This window comes from Apteryx mantelli, chromosome Z (assembly GCF_036417845.1).
Source record: "Apteryx mantelli isolate bAptMan1 chromosome Z, bAptMan1.hap1, whole genome shotgun sequence".
NCBI classification, from domain to species: Eukaryota; Metazoa; Chordata; class Aves; order Apterygiformes; family Apterygidae; genus Apteryx; species Apteryx mantelli.
This window is the reverse complement of record NC_090020.1, coordinates 63,519,216-63,531,680: the sequence shown is the minus strand read 5'-3', so window position 1 is coordinate 63,531,680 and position 12,465 is coordinate 63,519,216. Positions and strand designations below refer to the sequence as shown.

General features: G+C 38.5%; 1 protein-coding gene across 2 annotated transcripts in view; it reads left to right on the top strand.

Moving 5' to 3' along the window:
• Positions 1–12,465, top strand: part of NLN (neurolysin) — a 43,747-nt gene that overhangs the window by 26,867 nt on the left and 4,415 nt on the right. For both annotated transcript variants that reach the window (XM_067315870.1, XM_067315872.1), the window contains exons 8-12: positions 3,103–3,469; positions 4,853–5,054; positions 8,208–8,394; positions 9,837–9,965; positions 11,891–12,027. In XM_067315870.1, coding sequence (XP_067171971.1) covers positions 3,103–3,469; positions 4,853–5,054; positions 8,208–8,394; positions 9,837–9,965; positions 11,891–12,027 — 1,022 coding nt within the window. The remainder of the gene's footprint in view (positions 1–3,102; positions 3,470–4,852; positions 5,055–8,207; positions 8,395–9,836; positions 9,966–11,890; positions 12,028–12,465) is intronic.

Sequence of the window (12,465 nt, the reverse complement as noted above, 5' to 3'; positions counted from 1 at the left end):
TTAGAGTGGCAACATGACTTCTCAGCCAAGATAAATTTAAATACATAATTGGGTCACAGCATGCATCATGTTCAGATAGAAAAGGAGCTCTCTGTTGCCTCTGTTCTGGCATATTGAAAATAACTGCTTTGGGACAGCCAGTACAGATAAACTGCTATGTCTTTCTCTGCCCCAGAATGTAATGATCCTAATTTGGAACCAGAATAACATGCAGCATAAGCATACGTTATCAGTTCAAGAGGCTGTGTCACAGTTACAGCTTTTTATTCCCTTAAGTTAGCTGCAGGTTTTTTGTGTCTGTAGCCTTAGCATCTCTTTCTGTACACTGATAGAACTGCATTAAGTATAATAAAAGATGCAAGTCTGCTTGGAGAGAAAAGATAATTCTTATGTCATAAAAGGTTTTAGAGGAGCAGTTTGTAACTCATTAAGGCACAGAGTGCCCTTTTTAGTAATCCACTTCTGTATTTGCCTTTTTATGCAAGTGTTTTCTGTTCTGGTTAAAACAGAAAGAAACTTTCGTTAGAGATACAAAGGAATTCTGATCAATGAAGCTCAATGATTTTTCCACAACAGCTGCTTCCGATAGATGCTTTTGTAGGAAGCAGAAATTTTTACAGAGTACTTACATCCGTTATTTAAAAGTGAAATGGCCCTGCATGATCTTTTGATGAGTGCCATAGGACTGTGGGGCTGGAATAGTTACTTATGCCATGATGGCTTATGTGCCTGGGTATGATTGTTGCGACACCTGTGCGTTCTGTGTTATTTTAAAATATCTGTAACTTCTAGCTGTTTTTAAATATCTATGTGTAAGTGGATGAATGAGGTAGTTATACCTGAACTGATGTCACTGAGCATCTTACGTGCTGGCAGGTGAACTCCTGAGCTGACTGAGAGGTTAATAGAAAGCAGGTATGTACTCAGCATCTATATAATTGTAATGCAGAGTGCTTAGTTAATGAACACAACTTATTGAGTTTCCTCTCTCTATTCAAGACAAAAAGGATTTCTGAAAATAAACACTTTATAATTAATTTGACAGCTATACTGCTCTAATTTTTTTCAGTTATTTCAATTTGGGAAAGGAATAGTAAAGCAAAAGCTCTTTGCAATATGCAAAACAGTGCATAATACTTGACGCTTTAAAAAAATGTGCTTCTGTAGAAGCTGTCTTTCACATATAACTAGTCCTGAAGTCACTGTGACAGGACAGCCTTCCACACATTCATATGATTTTTCTTTTATACTGTAGTAAGGTAAAATTATTTTAACTTTTCTTTTTTTTAAACAACATCCGAGTGTTATTTCAGTTTAGATCTTTGGGGTTTTTTGATGATGCGATCTCCACAGGCTGGGAAAAAAAGTCTGGAATGACCTGAATCCTCTCTGAAGATAAAGGCCCTCTAATGGATTTTGATCTGAAAAGAGAGAGATTTTGAAAATTTTGAACTGCACAGTTTATGGCTTCATGTGTAGTCATCCTGTTGACTTCAGTGGGTAAATTTACATGCATAGAGTTAACTTTTACTTTCTGGAATTATGCAGTTCCACATAATAATTAACGCTTCTTTATTAGTGTGTCTTAAGACTGCTTAGTCTTTTTAACCAAGAGAATCATGTATTTATATTTCATATATTTATATGTAATAAAAAATTACTTAGAGCAGCAGTGAGGTGTGTGGTGGTGGTGGTATTCTGTGTTTGCACAGCAGTCAAGAGGTTCAAATGTGTCTCCTTCTTCAGCTGTAATTCTGTCTTGTCTCATATGGTGTTAGTTTGGCAGTGCCAGTGATCTGTATATTTGTCAATGAACTTATTTTTAGTTTTCGTTTATAATTGAAATGTTAGAATTACCTAATTTTAAGTGCATTTAAAATAGGTTGAACTTTTTTCTACCCAGTATATTTTTTTGTTATTCTAAATGGGCTTCTGCAATAGTGTGCTGTTTTCATTTGTTTTGAAACTGACACAATTCAAAACTTAATCGCAATTGTAGTTACTCTAATTTTTTACAATATAAGCTCATATATTTTTATATTCACAAGGATCATGTTTCATAGTAATTACTGTAAAGGGAGAATGTTCATCAAATTAATAATCAGCTTTGATTTAGTTCTTTTGATATGAATGAAAGTATTATTTGCTCTGATTTTTTTCATATGTATTTGTGTTTTAAATTGATGTTCATAAGTTGATCTTATGGCTAGGAGAAAAAGCATTCTGTCTTATGCATGCGAGCTGTAAACTGTTAGCATTTATTAGTCGTGTAAATGCATATAGTGTTTTATAGCCTTCCTAGAAACAGGATGGTAATATCTGAAGTTTGTACTCCAAATACAAATATTGAACATCAGCCTGAATTCTTAAGGAACAAAAAAAGTGTTTGGCCATTCGAAAATACTCAGCATAGAAGGTAGGTATAGTATGTACTTTACAGAAGCTTCAGTAAGCTTAAATATTTTGTATCTGATGTACTGCTTTCATAGTGCTGTGACCCTTTCTTGTACAAGAAAAGCGACGCTGAAAAAATTGGGATTGTGGGAATTAGTATCCTGTGGCTTTGCTAGTCCAGAAGCTAGCTATAATATAAGCAAGAACTCTTCGGTTACTTGTTCTTTTATAAGACTTCAGCTGGGACAAGATCAGAAGCTACTTTGAAAGGTCCTGGAAGAAAACATAGTGGTTGAATTTTGTTTTACGCTTCCAGGAACTAACAGTATTTTGCAGTCTTGAGCTGCTTCTACAGAAGCACATCAAGAGAATTGAGATCACATGAAGTAGAATCAAAGGTTTTAAGTGAATGTGTCAAGTGTTACTTTTCATTTCTGATGTCTTTGAAAAAGTCTGAGCTTACCAAAACCCTTCCCAGCATTGCTAGGCCTATGTGCATTCCTGTGCTATTTGGAGCATGCCTACAACTAAAACTCATTGAAACAGAAAGCAGACAGTTGGCTTGCTGTTAACCAACAAATGGAAAACTCTAACATCCTCTTTTGGGACACATGCTTAAAGTTATACAGTGTAAATGTGAATGCATTTTGTAGGAATACATATTACTAAGGAAAAAACAAGTTGATTTAAAGGCAATCTTTGTTTTAGATGATTTGAGTAAGAAGCTAAAGCCATTGGCTGAGGAAGAAAGAAAGTTCATTCTAGATTTGAAGAAAAAGGAGTGTAAAGAAAGAAATTTTGATTATGATGGAAGAATCAATGCGTGGGATCTTCATTATTATATGAACAAAACACAAGAGCTGAAGTACTCCATAGATCAAGAGAAGCTGAAGGAATACTTCCCAATTGAGGCTGTTACAGAAGGCTTATTGAATATCTACCAGGAGCTGCTTGGACTTGTATTTGAGCAAGTAGAGAGTGCTCATGTTTGGCATGACAGCGTCACTCTTTATACAGTAAAGGACAATTCAACAGGAGAAACTTTAGGGCAGTTCTATTTGGACCTTTACCCCAGGTAATTATGACTTACTATTTTACTTATGTGTTTAAAATGGAATTGGTCTGAGCAGGTTGCTGGAGTGAGTGGGATTAAATGCATTTGGAAGTAAATACTTGTCCCACTGGCAAGACCATTACTGTGTTCATTAAGTTGTCCCCTGGACTGTTTTCAGTTTGCTTACACTTCCTTAGAGTTCAATATCACTGAATTTTTAAGCTGAGGCCTCAGTTTTACTGAGTAAAATAGTTGATTCTTTATTTTTGTTAGGTAATATTGCATTCCTTCCTCACGCTCAGTTTATGAAGCATTATAACTCTGTTCATTTTCTGTAATATTGCTGTCTAGCTAGTTGTCCATCATTTTGTCTCCGCAACTTTTCTCCTTCCTAACTGTAATACCTTGTTTGACTTTGTTACTTTCATTTGTGTTGAACCGTTACTTCAAGCTGTTCAGATTGATTATAGTCCAGTCTGCCAAGTGTTTCTAGCTTCTTCCTGTTCATCTGTAAACTTTATAGGTGTATTTTGTACCCCATTGTCCAGATTGCTAAAGAAAATATCAAATAGGTTGGGGCCAAGAAGAGATTCCTGTTGAACAAACCTTGAAATGTACTTCCAGGTTCATCTCTATAGCTCTTCCTCAGCTATCAGAGTCATCTGTGCTCTGTCAAGGGAGGAGACTGGACTGATCTGACATGATTTGCTCTCAGCTAGACCTTGTTGGCTGTTTCTTTAGCAATTTATAAATTGATTGATACCTTTTTTTAATATGAACTGATGTAAGGCTTCTCTGGGCAAAAGGAAATTAGGTTGGTTGCTATAAAAGTACATAAATTGTTCTTTTAAGACAGGCACTGGTTTTCTTCTTCACCTGTTTCTCTGCTCTCCCTTTTCTCCATATCCCACATGAATTGCTGAAGATACTTGTTAATAGGATTTTTCTGATTTAACTACTCAAGTTTAGTAGTAAGAATTTCCAGATCATTTCTCTTTAAACTTTTGGATGTCACTGAAAATGCAGTAAACTGTATTTTTTTATGTCCTGTAATGAAAGAAAAGCTACTGCTTCAGAGGATAGAACCTAGTCCTTCCTGTTACAGTGTTCATGAGTAGTTTAAAAATAGAATTGACTTTCAGAAGTGTATATACTTGTGTTATCTAAATAAGAATCAGATGCTTGTAAATGCTGCTGTCAATCTTAAACTGATGTGATTTAAGTATTGTTTTTCCCCTGTGTGTTCTTAACATCATATGTGATCATTCCAATGAAAAGGTTTCATTTCTTCATGTAAACCTTTAAAGAGACACTGACTCATCATGCCTGTCCTTGAATAGGCTGCTTATTCTGGTGAGCAGGCTTATGGTTTAAAGATAGTTTCTGATATATTTTCTTTTACAGAGAGGGAAAGTATGGGCATGCAGCATGCTTTGGTCTCCAGCCTGGCTGCCTTCTCTCTGATGGCAGCAGAATGATGTCTGTAGCTGCTCTGGTAACCAACTTTACGCAACCAGCATCAGATCGCCCATCATTACTGAGACATGATGAAGTGAAGACTTACTTCCATGAATTTGGTCATGTAATGCATCAGATATGTGCACAGGTTAGTGATGTTTCTATTCTAGTGTAAGACCTATTTCTTTTACCACTTGTCTCAAAGCAAGGTAAAAGTCTATTTTAGTGGTTTCTAATTTCAGTAAAGTATGTGTGCATTTTTTGGTAATTCTTCGAAGTAGAAGCTTGATTTTGTTTTTAATTTTCATTTAAAACTACAGCAGTGAATACAGCTTCTGAAAAAGTTTCATAAGAGCGTATCCTTTTGCATTTGTAGTTGAGAATACCTGTGACTAGTGAATAGATCCACGTATAAGGTAAAGAAGGTGCTCAGTGGTGGCTCCTGTTACAGCTGTCAGAAGGCTTTTTATTGTTCCTAGTCATGTGCTATGTACCTGTCAGAAACAAGCAAACAAAAAAAAAGGCTGCTGTCCACAGGAATGCAAACAATTTGTGAATCCAGATAGTTATACTTTCACCTCCAGCATTTTGGCATTTAGTACTCCTTTTGAGTTATCATTCTTGGTATCAAAAGCATAAAACAGGTCTTGCCTGAGCTATCTTACTTTCTGCTCTCCCATCTGGCACTTGGGATTTGCACTGTTGGCAGGAAGAACTGAAGCTAGGCTGCAGATTTCACATCAAGACCTCAAAAAAGTTTTAAACTTCCTGTTTTCATTTTTACTTACATTTAAGATTGATTCTTCCAGATGATGATAAATCTATTATAGGCCTAATGACAATTTTATGTTTCAGAGAGGGAGACAAGTCTCAATATTCTTTCACCAAAACTATAAATTTGCATCATTATCCACAAGTCCAGCCTTTGTGTGGTGCTGCTGTGATCTCCTTTAGAAATAAATACCAAATCATAAAATTTGGGGGAGGTATAGCACCTGTTAGATTTTAATTCATGACCCAGATCCTAGACACTGTGACCAAAGGGTAAAGAAATAGGGACATGGAAGATCCTACGTTAAATCTAGAATTAAATAAACAATTCTCAATTAAAGTCCAGAGCAAAAAGCTAGACTTCTTTATATAATTTTGCATTATTTCAAAGGTAGAAATGTAATGATAGTTTGATCATCTTCACCCCAAGACAGTCATTTCAGAGCTCAGAAATTAAGAAGTCTGTTCTCTTTCCTCAGCTACATAAAAGCTCTTGATAAATGTGACACATTCAGCTTTCATGCAAAATTGACCACAGAATTTAGGTAACCAGTGAAAATGTGCACGTGTTGCAGAGCCTCTTCAGGGCAGCCCAGCCATCGCCTCTGATAACTTATGTATTTCTTCACTGGCTGGGGGACTGCACATCGGTCAGGGAGGCCTGCTTTCAACTGCCTGTCTTGCTGCTGAAGTGCTCTGTGTCTGTAGCTGCCATGCTTGGTGCTGCTGTACTTCATGTAAATCATTTAATGGACTAATAAACACACCTGCAAATAACTTCCCTGCCCCACATAAGCACACATCTTGTCCTCTCTCAGATTAGTGTGTGCAAAACAGTGTCTCGTTTGGGGTTTTTTTCGTTTTTGTTTTTTTGAACATGTTAAAACTTACCCTGGAGGGCCTGTCCTTAAATGTTATGGGGGGGGATCTAACTGGGTGGGAATGTGTGAACAGCAGATGAAGGTCAGCTTTTGGAGAATGGTACAACTTGTAAGGTAGTGGGAGCTGCTGGGAAGTGAGATATCAGGGCAAGGCAGAGATCTGTTTATGGCACTGGGGAAGGGGAGCTGTCCAAGTACCTGAAACAAATGTCTTAATATTTATGGTTAGCATGGTGCAGTTATGGATAGGTAGATGAGTATATCTGGAGGCCAAGACACTCTTGCACTCCTCCTGTCTTTTCCTCTAGCCATTTCTATCACCATTGCTTCCCAGTTGTTTCTTCCCAGCTTTTTTTCCTACCTGGGATTCAGCAAGAATAATAAGAAGGGCCAGCCTGTTCCAGCCACGGATTTGAGTGACTAACAAGTGCATATGAAGGCAAATGTTTTTCTGCCTTTCTGCTGCTCATGAGATGGAGATATATGCACGTGGCATAGCTGCCAGTTCAGTGGGTATCCTATATGATGCATGATTTTTGGTAGCCCTTCAAGAAAATAAATTCAAAAGCCAGTCCTCCTCTGGTCATCTATTCTCAGTGGAGGAAGGAACCTAAGAAGATCTACAGCTCTTTCAGAGGGCATTTGGTTAATTGGGATTTTTTTTTTATTTTAGTACCTGAAATTTTTTGCTTAAAAAGTTGCTGGGAAGGGAAAAGAAAAAAAATTGGGTTGGCAGGAGGAGGTGGAAGCTATTAGAAGACAAGTCTAGAGTGAGACCAAATAATTTATGTTTGTATTTGAACATCTGGCTTTCAAAAGTGACCAGTTCTTTTCAGAAATATTTTAGTTTCAGAACATAATCTCATAAAGATTTTTAACTGCACAAAATTTTCTTCAAAATTAGTATCTAGGGGGCCTTCTAAACCTGAAGGAATTAACAATAGTAAAGTGAAGTAAAACAAAAAGCTCTGATGTGATTAGCTTACAGAAGGAAGATTGTCATATCAGTGATTGAATATCAGATTTGGGGATCTTTCATTCCTAAAGCTGCATGTATTCCCTGGTTCAAAAAATGGTGCAGTATGTTTGTTCCCTCTCTCACGTGCACTCTCTCTCTCACGTGTACACACACACACACACACACACACACACTTTGTGAATGAAGAAAGCTGTTAGAGCTTAACAGGTTAAGCTGGTCAAGTAAAATCTTTGAATCAATGCATTAGACCTGTAATACAATGAACAGTTTTGAGTGTATAATTAGAGTTTATTTTTTACTTTGATGGGGTAATATAACAAAATTCTGTAACAATTTATATCATTGTAATAAAACAGCATTAAAACATTCATATTGCTGTCATAGCCTAAGAGGTGAAAGGATTATTATTAAGAAAAATGGAAGTATCATTTTACCCTGATGGAGAATGCACTAAATAATGACTGAATAATCCATTTTGTTGTTTGGTAATAGCCTAAATATCTGAATTTATGCCCTCTTTTCTTCAAAGTTCAATATTTTTTTCTTACTATTGACCTATTGAAATGATTCCTTCTGCTGTGATTAACACTGAAGTTTTGGCATCTGAAAGTTTATATTCTGCTAGAAATCCTATTCTATTTTCATTTAATACAATGACTTTCTCTTTTAGACTGATTTTGCTAGGTTTAGCGGAACTAATGTGGAAACAGACTTTGTAGAGGTACCCTCACAAATGTTTGAGAACTGGGTATGGGAAAAAGAACCACTACAACAAATGTCAAGACATTATAAAGATGAGAGCCATGTTGCAGACACTCTCCTTGAAAAACTTGCTGCCTCTAGACTGGCTAATACAGGTATCTTTCTCCTCCCTTCCTCCCCCAGTGTATATCTATATGTATATATAGATAAATAAAAAATTGTAGGAAATGGTCAAGATAATATCCTTTGTAAAATGTGACAGGCCAATTACACTTCTTTGTGTGTATATTATCACTGTCAGTGCCATGAAGAATTAAGTGTGCACTACAATAAAATAAGTTAATTGGATGAATAATTCCTGGATTTATTAGCCTGGGTGCAACCATTAGTAAAGGCTGTGATGACAGATACTGCTATATGTAGGAATGGTAGCAGCTCTGGTTTTCCAGCCTATCCATGGGGCTAACATACTTTTATATTTCTCTCCATGTGATTTCTTTGCTTTTTTTCACCCAGCAACTTTGCTCATATAAGATTGGGGGGGCAGGGGTGTTACCTTTTTTTTGTTTGTTTTTCTTTTTCTTTCTTTCTTTCCCCCCTCCTCGTTTTTTCAGTTTTCTGGTAGCCCAGGGCAGACACTGTGCATCAGTACAGAAGCATCAGATTTTCTGCACGGTGTGTTCTGCATTTGATTTGCCCATGACACTTCACAGACGTGGAAGTTGTTTGCAAGTTTACTGAGCATGCGTAACATGGCTCATAAACCCCCTAACTTCTCAAACCAGAACCTTAAGTCCATGTTTTCCACCTTCCTGTAGATAGATACACTGCCTCCCCAGTCTAAGGTCCCAATTCCATCCTCTTTCCACATCTCATACCATCTTACCTGTATCTCCACACCAAGACTGTAATCCCATGCCATTTCCCCTCATCCCATTTTTAATCTCTCTCTCTCTCACTCCTCTGACCCTGTAATCAAGACTCCCCCAAACTCATAGTCTTACCCATTTATGGTACAATTTATCTCATCAGCCCACAGCTGTTTGCCTCATTCTGTTTCCCTGTCCTGAAATGAGAAGTGCCTGTTCTGGCTGGCTTGTACAGGCATTGTAGCTGCATAAGCATCTTATCTGGGCAAAGATTCATATCTTGTAGCTTCTTCAAAAAGCGGAGCCAAAAGCAGCAGCAGCAGCAGCAGTAGTTGCTGCTTTTTGAAGTGTCTCAGGTAATAGCAGTAGATATACTACCACCGTCTGTGTAAGCCTGGAATTAAATGGAATACTGAAAATAAGGACAACTGAGAGCATCATTTTAAATACTGAAATTTTATTTTAAAGTGTCTACTTTAATTTGATTTTAATCCATGAGGAAAATAACGAAAAGATGGAGTTTGCAATGGTAATTTCTTTATTAAAAATATGCTCCTCTAAATTTTTGTAACTGAAGAATTCAAAAGAGAATAATAACACAACTCCAAGTTTTTTCCACAATTAAAATTCTAATAATTCAGGATGTGAGTTGAGATCTTTGAATAAAAGGCACTAAAGAAACTCCAGCTACTTTGATGGTAATTAACTGAATGCTGTTATCCAACTAGGTCTTTTAACTCTCCGTCAGATTGTTTTGAGCAAGGTTGATCAGGCACTACATACCAAGCCATCTGTTGACCCAGCAGATGAATATGCCAAAAACTGCATGGAGATTCTAGGAATACCTGCAACCCCAGGTATGTTACCATGAAACTTTTGTATGGCGTGTCCGAATGCTTTGATTGAACATACTTTACTTTTCCAATAAGGCTTGTCATAGGGAGGGGGGAAAAAAAAGAAAAAAAGTTTTCATAGAAGAATCTAGTTCATGAAACTGAAATAATTACTTTGAAATTTGGGATGATCTTAATGATCTTTTTATTCTAAGGAAGGTGAAGGTAAATGTAAAACTTAACCTTTTGCAGATTATATTTTGGAGTGATGTGACATGAATACCGCAACAGGGTCTACTTTAAATATTCTGTCACATCTGCGTCAGATGTGGAAACTGGGAAAATGGGAAACTGGGTTTCCTTTATAGGCAGTGGAGTATAGCTGACACTTTTAGAGGCATACTCAGACTCTTTTGTTAGAATCACAGAATCACAGAATCGCTGAGGTTGGAAGGGACCTCTGGAGATCATGTAGTCCAACCCCCCTGCTCAAGCAGGGTCACCTAGAGCACATTGCACAGGATTGCATCCAGGCGGCTTTTGAATATCTCCAGAGAAGGAGACTCCACCACCTCTCGGGGCAACCTGTTCCAGTGCTCTGTCACCCTCACAGTGAAAAAGTTTTTCCTCATGTTCAGATGGAATTGTCTGTGTTTCAGTTTGTGCCCATTGCCTCGCGTCCTGTCGCTCGGCACCACTGAAAAGAGTCTGGTCCCATCCTCTCGACACCCTCCCTTCAGATACTTGTACACGTTGATAAGATCTCCTCTCAGCCTTCTCTTCTCCAAGCTAAACAGGCCCAGCTCTCTCAGCCTTTCCTCATAAGAGAGATGCTCCAGTCCCCTAACCATCTTTGTGGCCCTTCGCTGGACTTGCTCCAGTAGTGCCACATCCCTCTTGTACAGGGGAGCCCAGAACTGGACGCAGTGCTCCAGATGTGGCCTCAGCAGGGCTGAGTAGAGGGGGAGAATCACCTCCCTCGACCTGCTGGCAACACTCTTCCTGATGCACCCCAGCATACCATTGGCCTTCTTGGCCACAAGGGCACATTGCTGCCTCATGGTTAACGTGGTGTCCACCAGCACTCCCAGGTCCTTCTCGGCAGAGCTGCTTTCCAGCAGGTCAACCCCCAACCTGTACTGGTGCATGGGGTTATTCCTCCCCAGGTGCAGGACCCTGCACTTGCCTTTGTTGAACTTCATGAGGTTCCTCTCTGCCCACCTCTCCAGCCTGTCCAGGTCTCTTTGAATGGCAGCACAGCCCTCTGGTGTATCTGCCACTCCTCCAAGTTTTGTATCATCAGCAAACTTGCTGAGGGTGCACTCTATCCCTTCCTCCAGGTCCTTGATGAAGAAGTTGAACAAGACTGGACCCAGTACTGACCCCTGGGGGACACCGCTAGCTACAGGCCTCCAACTAGACTCTGTGCCGCTGATCACAACTCTCTGAGCTCTGCCATTCAGCCAGTTCTCAATCCACCTCACTGTCCACTCATCTAAGCCACACTTCCTGAGCTTGTCTATGAGGATGCTATGGGAGACAGTGTCGAAAGCCTTGCTGAAGTCAAGGTAGACAACATCCACTGCTCTCCCCTCATCTACCCAGGCAGTCATTCCATCATAGAAGGCTATCAGATTGGTTAGGCATGATTTCCCCTTGGTGAAGCCATGCTGACTACTCCTGATCACCTTCTTGTCCTCCACATGCGTGGAGATGGCTTCCAGGATGAGCTGCTCCATCACCTTTCCAGGGATGGAGGTGAGGCTGACTGGCCTGTAGTTCCCTGGGTCCTCCTTCTTGCCCTTTTTGAAGACTGGGGTGACATTGGCTTTCTTCCAGTCCTTTATATAGATGCATTATTAATTTTTTTCTATAGCTGAAGTACTATATTCATCAAAGAAATTACTGTATTTGATTTAAATACATTAATGTTAATATACTTTTTTAAGGAACGAGCATGCCAGCTACTTTTGGTCATCTGGCAGGTGGTTATGATGGCCAGTACTATGGATACCTGTGGAGTGAAGTGTTTTCCATGGACATTTTTTATAGCTGCTTTAAACAAGAGGGAATAATGAATCCAAAGGTAGGTGCTGAATAATTTTTACATAAGAATTTAGTTGAACTTTATCTCTAAAACCAGATTTATTGCAATCAGCATGATCCATAGGTTTAATGTTGCAAGTGCTTCTGCTGCATCTCTCAAATTCAGCAGAACAAAAAAAGATGGTGTATAAGTAACTTTACTGCTTTAGAAAACCATCTGGAAATTTCCAAGAGCATTTGGATTTTAATGTAATTCTTACATAAGATCAAATATTTACAATTATTTTATGACTCTTGATACATATTTTCTGTGTTACTTTGACCAATGCCACTGCCTTTAATTTTGTGCCGAGAACCATACTCTTCCACTGCAAGAGCAGATGCTTGTTATTCTGCTGTGAAAGCTGTATGATAATAGTGCCCTATTTCCAAATAGTACCTCGAGTGTATGATGTTTTTATGTAGTTATTATTTAGAA